This window comes from Poecile atricapillus, chromosome 4, assembly GCF_030490865.1.
Source record: "Poecile atricapillus isolate bPoeAtr1 chromosome 4, bPoeAtr1.hap1, whole genome shotgun sequence".
Taxonomy (NCBI): domain Eukaryota; kingdom Metazoa; phylum Chordata; class Aves; order Passeriformes; family Paridae; genus Poecile; species Poecile atricapillus.
In genome coordinates this window covers 14,666,001-14,685,911 of record NC_081252.1, presented here as the reverse complement: position 1 = coordinate 14,685,911, position 19,911 = coordinate 14,666,001, and the positions used below count along the sequence as shown (strand labels likewise).

Genomic DNA, 19,911 nt, shown 5'->3' with positions numbered 1-19,911 from the left:
TAGTACTTAGAAAATTAGTGAAGTGTCCTCAGAGTGATTTGCAATTGCTCATACTTATTCAGAGGCTTTCAGAATGATGTTGCTCAGTAGAACAAACACATCCTTCTAGGCATCTATTTGTGTGAGATGGAAGAATGAGGACTTTTTTCTCTTTACTGATTATGATAGACTGATCTAGCTAAACTAGGCCCTAAGATGTTGTATTATGTAAATATTATCCTATTGGAGTATCTGTATCTGGAACTTCTGTTTGGTATTTCTGTTTCATGTTTATCACTTTCTTTTATCTGTCTCTTGGACAGCTGCACTTATCTTACATCTCTCTGATTGCCATACACTGGCCACTAGTCTCTTCTTCATCCTCCTGTTTTTCCTTCATAAAGCTGTTTAGGTTTAGATGAGTCATCATAGCATAACTGGAAAATCTCTTTTGGAAGAAAATGAACAATATTTAGAAAAAAAATCTGTAAAAGTTCTGAGCATCTGAAGACCCCAGTTAGTACATGGAGAGACTGTTCAGTTTTAATCAGCTTAGCCAAAAAGAGAATTCTACAGCATGTGCTGGGCTAAGGAGGAAGATTTTGGTAAAATGGAAAAAAACTCTAGAAGTTCCCAGCTAAGAGTGCAAACAAATAAGTGGGGGAGAACTGCCTAAAATAACTATCTTCCTATTTGTCTATTCTAGAACATGGGGACAAGTTGCTTCTCAAAAAATACTAAACCTGGTAGAAGGACATACAGTGAATAATAATGCTTAAATGAATGTCACTATTAAGGAGAAGATAGATGTACTCCTTTTACTAGTATTAATAGCTCATTGTCAAGACTTAAAAAGAACCTTAAAGTACCTGCATGTATTGGAGAGCAACAACTCACTTTGGACAACAAAATCTGTTAGCATTCAATTTACTGTACGTAGTATTACCTGTGTTTGAAATTTTCCTGTAAATACCACAACCACAGGAATACTGTTAGTCTCCTACTTTAAAGAAAAGACAGCAATGGGCACCCCTTACTCTTTTCCTGTGGTGGCAGTTCAAACCAGAATGGGAACGATGGGGATTTTGATGTTAATTTTTGGGCAGTGTTTCTTATAGCAGAGAAAAATATCCTTTTCAACAACAACTTTGCTCCTTTAAAAACCATGTTAGTGGATAAAATTTGGTGCATTATTTTGTATGAGGAATGTTAAAGAAATTAGAATTAATTAGAAGTTTTTTTAGAACTCCTGAAGGATTTAATACAGGATAATCCTGAAGGATTTATTACATCAAATTATTAGGGTGTTTGCATATGCATAGTTTATATAAACTTGTGCTAGTTTTCCTTGTGATCCATTCCCATCAGTAACTAAAGACTGTTCTATGTTTAAAACAAACAAACAAACAGACAAACAAACAAGGTGAGTTGCTTTTCATTGCTATAGTTCTGTGCCACAGAATATAAAACAGTATTCTTGAAATTTTATGAGATATTATAAACTATTCTGGATTAATGTGACATGCACTGTTATGCTTTTATTGTGACCATTATAGGCATCTCTGAATCTTTTTTAATCATTAATTGTAGAATAAACTCTCTTCAAGGGAGTCTTCTGGTCATTAGTATGAACTAATGAGGCTTTTCTTGGGAACTAGTGACCTACATCAGGCACAAACAACCTGTGATGTGCTTGGCTGATTGAATGTTTCTCTTTCTGTATGGAGTGATGAAAACTTTTATTCTTAATAATGTGCTTCATAATGCCACGGCCTAGGCTTTCAGTTGCACCTCATGGATTTTTATATGGATTGCTTGTGGATGGCTTGCAAAAAGGAAAAGATGTCATATATTTATAGTAGAAGGTTTATTAGAAGTCCCAGCTTTCCTTTTTTCATCAAAGACTTTGAGCTCTGAGCCTTTGGTTCATGTTCATCCTGTGGAATAGCTGGAATGCTGGAGGGACTAAACTCCCGATGCCCATCGGCTCTAGTGAGGGAGGACTGAGGTTGAGGCCACCTTCATGTCGCATCCAAGTAACAGCACAATCAGGCCAGGGCAGTTCCACAAACAGTTCATCAGTTGCCAGACACTAGTTTCTATCCTGTGTGTTCAAGGATAGGAATGATCAGAGTGAAAAATAATCAGTATTTTTCTAAGTAATTGTTATTTCCTTGACTCTGTTTAGAACTAAAAAGTTTCGTTTATTCCTGTGTGGAGCTCAAGTGCTGATTTCACAGTGTTGTAGAGAGGCATTAGTCTGTGGTCAATTGCCCTGTACCCTTTTTCCTTTTTAAGCCAAATGTTTAGGGCTTTAAGCCCAAAATGTTTCTCTTTTCCAAGCAGTAAGTTGAGTAACTTGCTCTATGTGGTTGGAATCCTAAATGTTCACTGAATAAAATGCCAGAGAAGAGAGGATTTCAGATGGTTCTGAGTGACATTCCTGGTGATGGGAATCTACAAGCCTGGTGGGTATCTGCAAGCCCTCCATTCTGAGCTCCCTGGATCTTCCTGACCACTTGCACCTGAAGCACTTGGTCATGTTACAGGGACAGCTACACGGCTTTGCCTGATTTGTCCCAAACTACCTCAGTGATTATTATTCCCCCTGTTCCTACTGATGTGGTTTGAGCCCTCATGAACAGAGGGAGGAGGTGTGGAACTCAAGCCATCCATGCCTGGGGTCACAGGTGGCTTCTGGTGAAAACATGGAAGGGAACCTTAGCTGTCATCACCATCTCTGGATTTGGAATTTCCCTTTCCAGTTCCCTAAGGCTGATGGAACCAAAATATGTGAAGTTGCTCTTAAAGGGAATCAGTTTCTTGCTGCTACTGCTGTCTTCTCCCCTGGGTTAGATCTGTGTGAGCCAAGTACCCCTGCTTCTTGTGCTCTATTTTGCAGGTTTTCTCAAATAAATTCTTGAATTACTTTTCAAACATGACAGAAATTTACTTTTTAAAGGTCAGTTCTACTCCACTGTCAGTTTTCCATTAGCAGGTCTTTAAACTATGAAAAGGATCTGGGAATATTTTGCTCTGCTTATCTTAAACATTTCAGGGGACATCCTGAGACCTTCAATGGACCTGACTGAGGAAGCTTTCTGTAAACAAAAGCATCATATCATAAGATGGTCTCTAAAAGACTGTAAATAAAATACTGTTTCTAATTTCACAATTAAATTTGACTTCCCCCCTTTGGAATTAGTGTGTGACACTGCTTATATTATAGGCAGCTTGAAATAGCAAAGCGTTGTTTTGTACTCCAGCTTTGGTTTGTGTGCTCCAGGTGGATTCCATTTGTATGAAGCTGGATTCCATTTGTGTGAAGCTGGCTAACTTGTATTATTTTAGCTTTACAAAACCAGATTCTTCTGCATAGAATATTTTTAAAGTAATTGAACCTCTTGTTTGGCATTACAGATACCAGCCTCATATTGACTGCCTAGGAAAAAAAAAGTCATACACAGGATACTAGTAAAGGAATCACTCAGCAAAGTGTATTTTTAAATATCTTTTAGAATTACAGGATACCAATTGCAGGAGCTTGTAATTTCTGATCAATGAACCAATATGATTTCACAGAAGCCCCTTATTGTTTACATTACACACTTGTTTATAGAATCTTAAACTACTGTTCACATGATCACACACTACTTGATTGGTGCCTCTATACTGTCCATGTGCTGAGCACACACTCCTCAGGTTTTGTGATTTGGTTACAGTCCAGGTGTTCAATAGCCTTCTGTTATCTGGTTCTTGTGGTCTTGTTTCCCTGCTTCTCAGCTGCTTCTTTCTTATTTTAGAACAATTTATGTTTCAGCAACCTTGAGGAATTTCAGAGGGTCTGATAAGAAATTAGGGCTGGGGCACACTATGCCCTAAGTTGTTCAGATACATTGCTACGTTTCCACCTTTTTCTTCTTGCACCAGCCAAACTCTCTACTGCATTTTCAACCAAGCAGGTCACCAATTTTATGATGCATGGAATAGGACAAAGCAATATAATAGTGACTACTAGTAATAACAGAGCTCCCTAGAGAGATTCATACAACACATTCCTTCAAAATCCTCACATCCATGTCTATGTGCTAACAGCAAAACATCCATAGTAATTCTCTTTTGCAGTGTGTCGTGTCTAATACCATCTACATCAGTAAGCATTTGATTTAAAACATCCGAAGTTATGTTTAAGTGCTTGACTGTCTAGCATCTTAACTTACTAAATGTAAAGCTTGAGCAGCAGTAACACTTGGAGTAAGGAATGATGCCATTATTTGGGCTGGAGTGTCTCAAACTATGTTACTGTTACAGTTAGATATTAAGCTTGTGATTGCTTTCTTAGCTTTCTTGCTATGTCTCAGTCTCTAAACAGTTTGATTCAGTATCTTGCGCTTGCTAGGGGCAAACATGGTCAGTTTCCCTAAATAACAAGATCTACCAAGTGAATTACTCAGAATTGAGGATCATGCCCTATTCCCACAGATTAGAAAGATATTTGGTGGAAGCATTCTTACAGTTGCATTTGTAGCAGGACTCAGGGTAAGTCCAGTTGTGGCAATATTTAGTCACGTTCTTATACCATGGAGAATTGGGATTAAGAATGACACTATTATTTTTGGGCTGTGGGACTAAAATGTTGCTCATGTTAGTTGATTTTGGATTCAGAAAGTACTTAAAGAACAAACAGTAATTTCCAAGCACCAATCCTAACAGATCTAGTTCTTGAGATTCTAATCCACTTTCATTCAGTGATTGTGCTATCATACCTGCTTGAAATCCCTTGCCATTTGGCCTAATCTCCAACTTTTTGCACATGTCAAATTTTGTACCATCTCTAGTTATGTTACACCAGTGATTCTCTGTACTTGATTTATTTGCTGCCATATATGGCTTTCCTCTAATTCCTATCCATTTTGCAAAACCAGTAAAGTTACTTACTGGTGTGGGAAATGGAAAAATAGAAACCTCCACAGATGCTGAAGTGTTCAGTCTGCAGCCTTGGAAAGAGCTTGGGTTAATGTAATGATAAAGGTAAACAAACATTAGGTAGAAAAATTATAAACTTGTGTTCCTATGATTGTAAGTCGGAATATGCCTTGAGTAAGTGAGAAATTATATTAGGTAAAATTGTGAGAGGTTTGAGTTGTAATAATGTGACTTATAGAGTAGGCTAGGGGTGTAGAAGCTACAATAGAGGTCATGGGTACATGACCTATCCGTTCATTGGCTAAAGATAGATGCAGTGCAGCAGAATTAGCCAAAGGTGATAGGTTAATAAGTAGAAACAAGTTTTGTATTAACAGTCTATTGGACCAAAATGTTACATATTGCTGTGTGAAGAAGAAACCCGTGACTACCTTGAGCTATGGCTGACTTTTTGCTTCTATCCAAATCTCACGCCTTTGAGACAAATATCTTATCTTGTTTACTTGAGCAATAAATCATCTTAAATAGCATGGTGGTCCCATCCCTCGTTTTTCATCTCGACAATTGCAATACTGATTAAACATGTGAAAAAAGGATTTCTTGGCATGGCTAAAGATAAACAAAAGGAATCCACTCCAGTAGCATTAGCCCAAGTAAGCCACATCAGAGCAAAACAATACATGTAGTGAAAAAGAAACTGACAGCAATTAAGAATTAATTGAATAATACACACAGTCAATAACACATGCGGAATTATATAATTACTAAGCACTATAATACTAAACTGTTGTCCCAGAGTCTGCAACAACTGATAAACCTAAGATCAGTAGAGAATTGGAAAATTATGTCCAGATAACAATTATCCAAGCTCACTTTAAAAGTAGGTTCAGCTGTCATATTAATACGGTCAAATTGCCAAGCCAAAATTACTTGAATCTACTTTTGATGCAGAAATGTATGGGTTTGTTGGCAATTTTCTCATCCACGTAGAGCTAGGGCCTGGCCACAGCCTAAACCCTAATTGGTGGATGTCACTTAATACATTTTAAAACAAAGTTCTTAAAAATAGCAGTTATGAATAAAACCTTAGGGTTAAAGATTAATTAAACCATCTAGTATTTGCATCCCTCCGAAGTTTCCTTCAAGATAGAGATGTTTCAAACACAGCAAACCTCTTCTTCAAAAATCCAGCATAAAACTTAGGAAAGTAAGTTAATATTGCAGCTGGACTCTCTGCTGGAGTGCTTTTATAATAATAACTGAAGGAAGCCACAAAACTAGCGGTCTGGAAGAGGTTTTCGATGAAGCTCAGATATCTTTTCTAGGAACTCCATTAAAACAATAGGCTAGAGAAGTAGTCTGGATAAAAAAAGAACATGTAAGCAACTAGAGAACAAAAAGGAAAGGATCCTGAACAGACACGTGTCTGGTAGGTGATCACACAAAGAAATGGTAAAGCATATAAAAGCCGGTTGTAAATACTATAACAATATAAATAATTCTTATTACAAAAATCAGTGAATTCACATTAAACAACCAATATATCAACAGCAAGTGTTTGAGGAAGTTAAAACATTTTTAAAATATTCATGTCATATTAATAACAGTCACCATTTATCAGTGTTACTTAAAGGAAACAAAAATAACAGAGGTTATAAGCTCACTATTAATAACCCCTAAAACTGAATTGTTAGGGAAAAGGGAAACAGCTGATGATTTTATGACTAGGATCTGATCAAAATTCCCCAAGTGTTCTGTTTTTGGAGAAATTTTAGATGATTGCCAGTACTATTAGTTGTATCTCACACAGTGGTTTTACTCTGTGGGAAACATTTTTCCCAATAAAAGATTTCCATCTATGTCATACTTAGATTGGAACTGATTTATATAGTGTCTTCCCTTTTTTCATCTAAGACAATGATTAGGTTGCTTTATATTTTTTTGTGGGCTCTGAGCAATATTTGTTTATATGTCCAGGCTTCCCACATTTGAAGCTTGTTTGGATGGCTTCTGTTTGCATTGCAGAAATGGCTTGTGTGAGGCAATGTATGGATAAAATGAATGGCTCAAATATCCCTTGTCTTACTTCTGTATATGTGCCCTCTGGGCTTCCTGCTGGTCGGACTTGCAGGATTGCTTTTTCTGAATGAGCACTTGATTTACAGTTCAAAAAGTCTCTGGTATCTGGAGGAAATAAATTTGGCCTTTTCTTTGGATATGGTTGAGCTGCATTCTGTAGATTTGTTTCTTCTGCTTGTGTTATGGCATAGAACTTTTTCTTATTTTTTCCTTGCAATAATAGAAGTGGCCAAAGGCGGCGCTGTAGTGGGAGGGCGGTAGTCTCGATGGTTACAAAATGGCGTCGGCAGCATTGCGTATGCTCGGCAATGGGGAACGCCATCTTGTTGAATGACAACCTCCTGTTGGGCATCGCCATTTTGTTGTACGGCACCTTCCTGCCGTGTGCCGCCGTTTTGTTCTATGGGAGCATGCTCAGTAGTCGTGCAAGAGCTCTTGACACAGATCCCCCCTCTCAGGGCAGGGTTCCGGCCTCCCCTTCCGATGTAATATTACAAGCGGCTGAAGGTGAGCTCGGCAGTGGGCGTCAAGTGGGGGTCACTTGCTGTTGCGCAGGAGAAATTCTGAAGATAAAATTGCTAGCAATGCAGTTCGACAAGATCTCATTCATTACACGGCACATTCAAAGGACAACAGCCGCAACCCCATCTTTCCCAATAATAAGATCAACAGAGATCCAAAGTTCAGAGTTCTCAATCACTTAAATTAAGCAGCAGATCTTCCAATCGGGAATTTAATCTTATCAGAGTCTTTGGTTTAGTAAAAACCATCCCTTTGTTCTAACACATCTCTCCTTCTTGCTTCTGCTGTCAACAGCGATTTTTGGCTTTTTCTCTTTCCCTTATTTGTCGATTTATCAAAGTTCTGTGTTCAACTAAGTGTATCTTCTCCTGCCACCTGCATTCCTCTTTCTTAAAGCAGCACAAACTTTTTGCATTTGAATAGTTGCGCTCTGCATTTGTATGCCTGCCACAGTCATGCAGAGGTGAAGGAGGGAAGACTCGCCCCACTGTGATTGACCAAAATATGGATATGATCTAGTATCAATATCCAACTGAGACGGACAAAGACTATTTAACCGTTTTAGGGTTAAAAAGTGTATGTTTATTAACAGCTCTAGGCCAGTGCTGGGCCAGTGCTGGGTCTCCCCTTACTACGCACAGCCCAGAATACAGGTGAATACAGGCCTTTTATTTACAGAAATATTGAATAAAAATGCATATTCATAACCCAGTTGCCACCCATTCTCTGCTTCTCATGCTAATTAAGAAAAAAGCAATTAAGGATGCATAGTTTATTATGTGAAATGGGTTGGTGGTCTTATTATGAGGAGTGGTCACAAAAGGGAGGAAGGAATATATCTTTTCCTCATCCTGACCTTTCTACCTTTTCAATGCAAAGTGACAAATGAACCCTTGGCTGGGCTTCAGGAAACATGAAGTTTCATGTCTTCAGTGGGTTTCTGATTTGCAATTATCTTATGTTCTTGAAATTCCTTACCAGATTCTGTTTCTCATTATAAGCCCACCTGAACAAGCATAAAGTTGACAGACAATTAGTTTTTAGCCAATGATTAACCTCTGATTTTAGCAAAGCCTTTCTATCTACCTTTAATTTTAACAAGGCACATCTATTTATTTTAATTAGATTTAACAAGGCTTATTTTTAATTAAGGCCTTAATTTCTCTAATATCTTAAATTCTTCTAAGCTTATGTCTCACCTGCTACTATTAACTCTTCAGGGGATACTATGGGGCATCCCATGGGTAATCCCGGTGCTTCTCTCTCTGCTTTTAACTGCCTTAGCAGGGTAAGCATCAACTTCACACCGTGCTAAGTCCCTTGGTTTCTTTTAACCCATCGTTCACGGCATCCCAGAGGAACCCTCCCAGCCTCTCCCACTTGAGGATGTCGAAATCATTCTTGCGGGGGTGACCAAAAAACCTCTCTCCTGACCCGATTTTAACAGTCCTTTTAAGATTTCTGGGTCATACTTAATTGCTCTCTTAGAGGGTATATGCTGGAGGATGTTTAGCGTAGCCTGCTCTTATTTTGACAGCCTTCCCCATTCTCTCCAGCCCTGGCTTCTCACCTTTTCCGGTGTACTGCTGTAGCTACAGCGTCTGTGTATTTTATCCGGAGTTTTTTGTCCCAGGAGCCACTCTCTCCCCCGCACTTCGTGTGGAGCTGTTCTCTGCCTCCCACTGACATGGTCCAGCTGTGGCAGTCTCCGGCCAGGCCCCCCACCTTTTCACTCCGCAGGACCCCCCTTCAGAGTTCGAAGAGTCTGGGTCTGCTTCATGTCATGGCACTTCTATCGCATCACTAGGGTCACCAACATGCAGGAGGAGCTTGTAACTTCTGATCAATGAACCAATATGATTTCACAGAAGCCCCTTATTGTTTACATTACACACTTGTTTATAGATTCTAAAACTACTGTTCACGTGATCCCACACAACTTGATTGGTGCCTCTATACTGTCCATGCGCTGAGTACACCTCAGATTTTGTGACTGGTTACAGTCCAGGTGTTCAATAGCCTTCTGTTATCTGGTTCTTGTGGTCTTGTTTCCCTGCTTCTCAGCTGCTTCTTTCTTATTTTAGAACAATTTATGTTTCAGCAACCTTGAGGAATTTCAGAGGGTCTGATAAGAAATTGTACAGACTGTTTGGCTGGGGCACACTATGCCCTAAGTTGTTCAGATACATTGGTACAACCAATGCCTGTTCAAAATTTTTTGTTGTTGTTTCTAACTGGAAAGATCACTTTTAAATTAATCAAAAGAACTAGGATTAGAATCAAAATATGTTAGTTTTAAATGTGTTGGTAAGGAAATCCAAAACTGAGGGAAGAAATACAAGCTGTACTCCTGAGAAGGCTGGGGTAATCTTGTAGGGTCTTGGTGTAAAACTTCTGTCCTGCTGGAAAGAATCCCCACCTCTCCCCAGGTAAGGAAGCGACTGAATATAGCTTTCATTTTAAAATCTGGAACAGCAGTCTTCTTTATCTCTATTGTAAATAAGGAGAACATACTTAGGAAACCACTTAAAAATACAAGGTAGAAGCTTAAAATCCAGTAAGATTAAAAATATATAATATACAAATTAGTTTATATATTTTCCACTTCCATGCTTCAAGGTCATCCTATAGCATGTTTTCTACTAGGTGTGAGCTGGCCAAATTTTGCACTAGATCTTTATATCCCAGACAAATTCCAGGTTGATTCTGTATAAAAAACTGCTCCAGGAAAGCTGGAAATTTTGTTTTAAAGGCTTGAAGGCTTTGGGGAAAGAGGCTATGCAAGCAGTAAGATCTGAGTTCTGGAAGTCAGTGCACTTGCATGGGGTTTCCTTTATTATTAGCAGGAGAAAGTAAATCTGGGCATGTTATTTTTTACTATCAGCTGCAGCAAAGATGAGTCAGTCACACAGGGCACACAAATCCCTCCTTATCTTGCCACTCTGATCTGCTGGGGGAATGCTGAGCTCACGAATATTTGCACAATTCAAACTGACCATCATGTACATGCAGAATCGCCCTGTATTTGGACTGTTTTCTACTGTAAGTGCACAGAAGTGTATATTCTGCACTCACTCTCAGGGATGCAAGTTCGGCACTTGTAAAAATTGTCTTTAAAGACTGCAGAATTACTGTTTTACATAGGAAGCAGTTTTTGATGGATTCAGTTTTTTCACTGAAATTATACGGATAGTTTCATAAAAAATTTATTTCTAGGTGGAATGTTGAATATTGTGCTAATAAGCTACTGGAACTAAACACAAGCTCTCAAAAGAAATCCACAATCTCATTTTGTCTGTAAAATCCATTTTCTTTTCTTTATTCATTCAACTCAAGCCAGATGTGTTTCCACAACAGAAATTATTTGGTATTGTGTTAGGTGCATGTGTAATGTTGCCCAGTCATGTTCTGTTCCTGCAAGTGCAGTTTGGGAGGATGCATTTCTTCTCCAAATGGTGATCTCCTAAAGCAGAGGAGCTAAGGGCAGTCTGGGAGTGCCGGTAGCTATCCTGGGCAGGAACAGGAAGCATTTTGGTTGGGATTCCCTGTTACATGTCAGCAATGGATATTGCACAGATGTTATACACTGACTGTGTAGTGGATTTATGTTGTGGCTCTGACTAACCTTGGGGATGCTTGCCCTCAAAAACCCTGTTATTTCCAAATCCTTCCGAGTGCTTTGGCAACAGCTGTTGATGGAATATGCAAAGCCCTTTGATGACAGTTAGTAAATGTGGTTAGTTTGATTCCTCTGAGGCTCGAAGCTCATTTATATTGTCTTTTGTTGAAACCACAGGAAAGCTAAGCTCCTAATTCAGACCTGTAAGTGCAATGGTGTATATCAATTCCTGGCAAAACTGAAGAAAGTTGTAGCCGGCAATACTGGGATGCAGCTACTTATCCCAGGAGAAAACTGAAAATTGACAAATAACCAGTGAAAAAGCTTAAGAAAAAAATCAACTTTTCAGAAAAAAAAAAAAGGTAGTAATATATACAGAGGCTGAGATTTTTGCTACCAGTATAACACCTTGTATGAAACTGGGAAGTATACCTTCTGTATACTGTAGAGTAATATTCTGTATATTCTATAGAGAAGTATATCCTAATAAGATGGGGGGAAGCACAACACACCAAATGAAGCAGGAAAATTATGAAGCCATTTAACTCCAGTGCTTTTGATGAAGGATATGTGTATGCAGGGGGAAGTTTCCCCTAGAGAATTAAGAAAGAGCTCAATAGACCCCACTTTTGTGGATATAAAGAGAAATGAAATAATTTTTGGTAGGCTTTAAATTGTATGGGTTAGAATGAAATTATCACTTGTCTGAGATCCATTTGGCAGGAATGCTGCAAGTGGGTGTTTTGGTAAAGATATTAAGGAGCAGAAGTGGTATTGTTCTATAAGGATTCTGTAAGGATAATAAAGCAGCTGGGCATTTCTGTACAAGTGGTTAATGTTTGCTTTCAAGGCAGGTATTCATGTAGATGACAAACATAATTCCCATCCAAAGGAAATGAGGTTTTGTTAAAAAGCAGAAAAGTCCATGTTGCTCCCTCTAGTTGCCTACTGATCTACTTTTCTTAGTGCAAAAGAAATTTAAACACTCATGAGGAAAAAAATAAAAATTCAATACTATCAGCCACAGAAAGAATTTTTGGTAATATAAGCTGAATGTATGATCTTACAAACTGAAACCCAGCAGGTTGTTACCATAGTGAATATATGGCATTGCATGAAGTATTGCTTGCTATAAAATATCTAATGTTCCAAATTTGAAAAGTACTATTTCTATTGCATAGCTCTTCCCCATAAAGGCAAAAGTGCCAATTCCCGAGCATTTATTTTTCTGTTGCTTCTTCAAAATCCAGAAAGCATTCTGAAAAGTAAAGTGAAATAATGGATGTTCACAATATGCTATATTTATCTAGCTGCAAGGTGATGTTTGGGGAAAGGTGTAGCAATGGGGAACAAAGCGACACCGACCCCCTTATGCAGCTGAAGGAGATTGCTTTATTGTAGAAATCTCACCCTTTTTAATCTCACCTTTAATCTCTACCTGCCATAACTGAAACCAAACTGAGACCTAACAGAACCTAACAGAAATAGGGCACCCATTGGCTGCCTCAGCTGCACTGCTGCTGTCCACACATTCTACCACCCAATCAGCTTCCAGCTCATACACTGTCCGCGCTTCTGCCATCCAATCAGCTTTCCGCTCTACGCTGTCCACGCGTTCCTCCAGCCAATCAAAATCTCACTCTCAACTGTCGCTCAACTGCCTCCCTCCTCACTCTTAACTGACTTCCCCCTCAAATGACTTTCAGCCATGCAGCCTGCAACAATTATAACCCCATATCCTACAGAAAGGTGTGGGATGCTAGCTGTATAAAACTTCTATTTGCTGCATTTATTGAACTTTTGAAGAAGCTCTTTACTTAGTTGTGTTTAATAGACACGTAGCTTAGTATAGGATGAAACAAGAAAGACACAAACCTCCTACTGAGCAGTTAAAGAGTGTGATGATGGAGACCTCTGACAGGAAGGTTATAAGAACAGGGAAGAGAGAATTTAAGTAAAATTTAACATGCAACTGCTGGGTTATCAGACTTTCTGCAGAGTGTATCTGTATAGAGACTGCCTATTACTAAATATTACCTATTACAGGCTTTTATAGTGACAGATTGTTTTATACTTAAAGGAGTATTGGAAAATGGCTAGTTGGCAATCACAGAATTGCGGCCTCAGTCTTCAGCGTGTTGCTAGAATATTTTTACACAAAAACTCCCCATGATGTCTTTCCAAGGTTTTGTGGAGTATAGATGTCCTATGAATTTGACAGAAATCAGAAAACAAAGCAACAGTATCTGCAAGAGATAATATATACATTAGAGAACATTTGCCTATGTCTAAATACATGAAAAGTGTTCCAGTTTATAGGCTTCGGCCCCAGGGTTGGAAAGAGGCAGACTTTCCCTGGAATTCCGTTTGCAAAGTTTTATTTGCATGATAAAATTTATTTATCTGATAGATCCTTTTGTCTTCAGCTACTTCAAGCATATATGTTGGGCAGGTACTTCATGCTTTGTGAGCCTTGATTTCTCATCCTCATTTATGATGATGAATGGAAAGAGAAGACAATTATCTCCCTAATTTGATTAATAGAAACTGTGAGTAAAGTCTTAGATGTTGCAGCTTCTTCTGCCCATGCTAAAACTTAGACAGTGACAAGGAAGGAGTAGCCTAAGCAGCTCTAGAGATTTCTGACACAAAGAGCCAGGACACTGATGCTGAGGAGTCATGGCAAACTTCAGAGGGTGCAAGAGTCCAGTTTGGTCTGAAATGTTTTTGCCTGTAAAGTGCTGGCAGCTACGTGCACTGAACCAGCTACAAGAGCATGCAAAACTCAAGTGATGTGTGGGGCTGCTCATGGTGGCTGTGTTTGGCATCACAGTGTTAGCAGAAAATCTCATTTTGAAATTATGTGCTGGGCAATAGAAGTAGGTTGCTAAATTTAATCACAGCAGTGTGATGAGCTTAGTGTCCTGCTCAGTAAGTGGCTGGATGTGAACTTCATTATGTGAAAAATGAGGTTCACATTTTTGGTATATTTAAAAAAGTTTAATAAAAAGAAAATTAGGAGAGAGAAATAAGGCAAAATGAACAAGTATGGCTGGGTGCCTCGGCATTCAGCCAAGAGCATACCTTATTAACAAAGGACTGTCCCTTAGAAACATCAATCTCTTGCATATTCATAAATTCTTATACATGATTGAAACATTCCTCTTAAGTTTTAGATGTTCCTTTGTTTAGCTTCAACTTCCCCTCCCCAACAGATCAATCTTCTTGGCTCCAATTGAGTCTCACACTCCCCAGTAACAGAGCTTCAATAAATTCCTCCTTTGGAGCTCCGGTCACTGCTGTCTTCGTATGGATAAAATAATCTAGGAATGCAAGGGGGGAGTTTCTGGCTATCCTTTCATTTTCATGATATGAACAAAAGCAGTCTTTATTTTAATACCCTGCTACAGCCTAAAAAATATGTGTATGTATCACACCACTAAGTTTCATCAATAGCAGAAATAAAAGAAACCATATTAATACAGCAAAGTTTTCCAACATTATACATACAACATTAATTTTAATATTTGCGAAAAGCCAATAGTATGTACTTATAACAATTAAGACCAACAAATTCTCCTTGTGCTGTATATAACACATTTTTTAAACATCTGTCTTGATTTGAAATACAGAATTTTCTTAAATTTCATTGGTGTAAAGAAAAATATAGTGCATGTTGTTTGAATAAAGCTTGCAGTGCTTTGATGCAACTATAAAGAATCTCATATTGCTATTGGAGTTGAATGATGTAATTGAATGCAAAGAAAAATGTGAGTTAAAATAATCACTGTGGAGATTTTAAGCAGGAGTTTAGAAGTTTGCCCTCTAAACTCTTTTAAAATTAGAATTTAAAAGTTAAAAGGAATAATGTCGTCATATCTAATACAGCTTTGTAAATTATATCCCTTTAGTCCAAGGATCCTTTGGACTAAGAGAAACAACTTACTGGACTATTTGTCTCTGAATAAATAATTTCCAGTGTTTCTCACTGGTGTTTTGTCTCCATTTTCAGTTTCTGAGGAGAAGACAATGGAAGAAGTTGCTAAAGAGCTCTAAAGGTACACAGCACAGTTACAGCATGTGGTAAGTGTGCATGCACTTTTATGGTGAATTTGTACTTCAGCTCTCAACAAAAAAAAAACAAACTTTATTGAAGTATTTCTTATTTTTTGGGAACACTGCCAGCATCATTTAGAGGCTAGGGAGCAAATCCTATATCAATTGTCATCATGTGTATTTATTTATAGCTTTCTGTTAGTCCCATACAAACTGGATAAAAACCTGAGAATTGTAGCTTTTTTCCAGGCAAAAAGTGTTCTTTGGGTATTTGGTTTAAATTATATATGGCTACTGGACTTCTGGATTATTGTTCTATACAATAAAGCAATAGCCCTGTGGACTGTTTTATTTTAAATATTTTTTTTCATTATTAGTCTCTCAGTACTTTAAATCTGTGCTAATGAAAAATACTGAATATAAATCTGTTCTGCCAGTGTCTTTCTCATGTGGCTTTATTTTTTTATTGTCAGAAAAGTTGAAAGGGTGTGCCTCTCAAGGTTTTTATTTTTGGTCAAATTGAAAGCTAAGGGCACCTGGGAGTACCACATCAGAAAACCAAATATAAATCATCAGAAAACCAAATAAAAACAAACATAGATGTTGTGGTATAGAGAAGGCAATGGAGTTAGGAATCTTTTTTTTTTTTTTTCCTTATAAACATGTGACAACCCTACAAATTGTTGCTTTTAATCAGATTATGATTTAGACAACAAATACACTCTATAGCCAACTCAGTTAATGAAGGCAGAGATGGTTACTGAAAAGGGTCGGACTGGCAGAGAAGGCAAGCTGTTGGAAACATCTTTGATGTAATAAATTGAAAATGGATGAAATAATAGATGAATCTCCTACTAGTGTACCAGTCCACTCAATTCTGCTGAAACTGCCAGGACTGTTTTTGACAAAAAAATTACTTTTTAGGAGTATAGCAACACAAGTTTACAAAAGGGTCTCTGATTAAGTTTCAATTTGTTCTTGTTGGCAGGGGTAAAAAGATTTGTGAAATATTTTACTACTTGGTGCTAGATTAGTGGCTGTCATGTGACCAATTTACAAGTCTAGAACCACACTGCATTCGGAGTCAGGAAAGGATTCTTTCTTCCTTTCTTTTTTTGGTGTTCTGATTGTAAACACTTTGGAGTATGAAGCTTAACTCTGACTTTGCATTAAAACACATTATACTTTTAAAGGAATTCAAGGCAAAGAAAATGAAATTAAAAGAACATTGATATGAGAATCAAATCACTATCTAGTTAACTTGTTTTTTTAATTACTGATTATTTGATGAAGGGATAGAGGAAGTAGTAATGGCTTAAATCCTCAGATAAAGCCCTAAATTGAAGCTCAGAGCATGCCTGAGTAAAGATCTTCAGCCATTCTACTGAGTTTGGCTATTGGGCCCAAATTGATGCTGCTATGGAACTACTTGTATCAGTAATCTCACCAAAAGCAATTGGTTTGCCTTGTGCTTAAAGTTAAGCATGTAACTGTTCGTACAAGTAAGTCCAGCATGTGGGGGAATTCACTTATGCCTGAGCAATGTTGATGAACATGAGGGATTCCTTGAAAATGGGCTTTGGCGATGGCAACAGAGGAAGTCTCCGTAAGCCATCAGATAAGCATGATTTACGCATTAGTGCTGTGTATACTCCCTAATTCACTTAACTGGTAACCTGCAGTCAGATTTACAGTGTGATTTGAATGTTTGCAAAGAAAAAGACCTGCTGAATTGTGTCTGTTGCTAAACATAATTTATTGTTGTTTCCTATAAATTAGTTTGTTTTTTCTTTTTCCCAGTAAGCAGTGTGGACACCTCTGGAAAGTTTAATGCAAATATTTGTGGCAATCAACCAGCTGATTCCTGTGTGAGACCTCATACTCTTCCTTGAAGACATAAAAGAAACTGTGCAGTTTGTCCTACTACACACTGGTTGTTATGGCCAGTATTCAATGCTGCAAGAGATGATTTATGTTGCTTAGAGAAACACTTCTGTGATTAACATCTCTGCTGTAGAAAGTAGCATCCAGTCAAGCCACTCAGCATGTCCTAAATAAATGTGCTAAGAGAAGCAGTAGACTTAACTAAGCCATGTCCGATGAATTTTGTTGTCTTGGTATGTACATTGATTTCTTACTTTTGGTCTGCACTGTTGTACATAGTTATACCTTTGTAACATTCCATGCTAAAATGTAAGCAATAGGATTTAAAATCAAGTCAAAATATTATCAAAGTACCTGTTAGCATTTTTAAATTGGATTACAGGGAAAATAACAACGTGTTTGCTCCTGAGTTTGGATTTGTGATTGTAAGCATAGGACATCTGGCTGCACATGACCTAATTTTCCTGCTGCATAAACATTTCAGATGCTACCATTCCTTGCATAACAACATCCAGGAGTAAACATTTTAAGACTCCTGCTTTGGGAAGAAAACCTGTTCACAAGTAGTAGCATTAGGTACTTTATGGCATGACAATCAAAATAGCACTGGTTAGTGTTGTCATGTATCCAAGTGGTGGCTCCTGCCTTGGGTGTGATGGGCTCTGCTCCTCCCAAATCTCATTCAGCTTGCTGTGGTCTTTCTGTGTTGCTCTCTCTTGGCAGTGGCATGTAGTGGTAGTGTAACAGCACAAGGGTTTGGTATAAACCTTCAAACTGGTATAAATCACAAGCCTTTTAGGCCATGGCAAAGCCTGTCTCACAGAGAGAGCAAAATCCTGTGAAGGGCTATGCAACAGGTATTCTTAGGGACTAAGAAAGAACTGAATAGCTAAATAACCTTGTTTTCTCAGTATTGGCTTTATAAAAAATACATTTATTATGAATAACATTTGTATGCCACTGTGCTCCCAACCCTCCACTGTGCTATATGCACAACCGTGCACCTAAGACAAAATACTGAGACCCCATTGCAACCATCACAGAATGGTAATGATTCTAAACCAGAGCCATATAAGGTATATTATGTACTACTTATATAGAAAGTATGTTTCATAAGGTGTGTCTGACTCTTCTCAAGCACAAGTTTGGAAAATACTGAAAGGAAAATTACAGCATTATGACATTCCTACCTATGGCACAAAGCAACACTTGCTTCTTCCCCCATAATAAAGCAAATTATAATAGTATTCCAACAAAAATATACCCTTTTGCTCCTGGACCTACTTAGGAATAACTGGAATAATGCAGAGGCAAAAGCAAGCTCCTGAGCAAGAAGACAAACCACAGCCTTCTGCTTAAAGGATAAAGCCTCTGTGATTAAAAGCAATTTTTGTAGACAAGCTACTGGAATAAAAATCTCAGACTGATACTTTGTTGGAGTCTATTTATCATGTAGATTAAACATGCTGTGATGAATCTATGCACTTAAATGTACTGTTTCTTCATTTTCACTAATTCCTAGTAAAAGAAGTTGTTTTAACTGCATCTAACAGTAGGCTTTCTGAAATTTTTAGCTTTTCTGAATGGCTCTTTATCTCTGGAACTGCTCTGGTACACAGCAAAATATGTTATCCCTCTGGAACAGCTGCCTGAATGACTGAATCACAAACTGTGGTTTCCAAAGCTTTTCATCCTTTCAATTTCAAAAAAATGTGAGAGTCCCAAAACAATCTGTACATGTGCTTTATGCTGGACTTACTCTTTATTTGCTTATGTTTTGTTCAGGTTTTTTTAATTAAAAAAAGGAAACTAGATTGTGGACATGATTTTCTGAGCCTGAGAGTTTTCAGCCTCTCAGTGGCCGACCTGTTTCCCAAGGGAAAGTCTTTTGGGAACATTTTCTCTCTCAAGGACTGTTTTGTAGATAGGTTTTTTGGTTCCCAAAATAGTGCTGTACAGATATTCTGAGTGTGTTTCTCTTGTCCCACCAATGGGATGAGAGAGGTGTTGTTCCCTTTACCAATCATGTTAAACCTGTATTGGAGCATATTATAAAAGGAGTTGAAAACCCCGAAATAAAGGCTTCTGCCTTCTTTGGATGAAAAACCTCAGCAGCTGTGATTGAATCCATGCTTCTGTTTCATGTCCACTAGCAACACTAGATGACATGCAACACAGCATGCTCTGCTTCAGCACTTGATTCTCTTTGGGTAACAACAGTGATATTTTGCAATTCACAGAGGTGTGGTCATTGTTGATTGAGTCTTGCTAGTATGGAGTCTGAATACCACATAAATTAATACTTTTCTGTCCTTCACTTTCATAAAAGTGAATTTTTGAGTTGCTACACAAAGGCTGTGATGAACTATTGAGAGATCGCCAGTTTATTCACCAGCCTTCACAGAAGTAAACGTGAACACCGTTTATTTCTATTATTAACACACCTTTTACAGGGTTCTACAGGGTCTGTGGGCAGAGCAAGCTACTATTGGCTAGTACACACAAGTTTACATTTTTTCCCTTGTACACAAGAATATTGTTTTGCTTTACTCTCTCTTCTGCAAGCAAGTTTCAAGGATTTTAGCCCTTAATATTACGACTTATTCCAGAGGCCGGTTTGTGCAGACAGGCTGTTACTAATATATTGTGCCCACCATCTGCTAAAAAACTCTCTATAATGAACCATGGAAAGTGCTGAAAGATATTGTTGAAAGGGATCATTAAGGAGAATAAGGCCACAGCAGAGAACAGACATAATGCAAGACTAAATGAGATCAGAGGAAAAATTTGGCCTTGAGAATACACTTCACAGGCCAGAACAAAGCTTGAGATTCCAGAATGTGTCC

The 19,911-nt window shown here is 38.1% G+C and overlaps 1 protein-coding gene across 3 annotated transcripts in view; it reads left to right on the top strand.

Annotated features, from left to right (window-relative positions):
- MGARP (mitochondria localized glutamic acid rich protein) overlaps nt 1-18,849 on the top strand; it is a 30,282-nt gene extending 11,433 nt beyond the window's left edge. For all 3 annotated transcript variants that reach the window (XR_009277498.1, XM_058837113.1, XM_058837114.1), the window contains exons 5-6: nt 15,138-15,208; nt 16,982-18,849. Coding sequence is in view for 2 of the 3 variants with exons in the window: in XM_058837113.1 (XP_058693096.1) it covers nt 15,138-15,181 (44 nt within the window). In the remaining variant the exon portion in view is untranslated. The remainder of the gene's footprint in view (nt 1-15,137; nt 15,209-16,981) is intronic.
- The last annotated feature ends 1,062 nt before the right edge of the window (nt 18,850-19,911 follow it).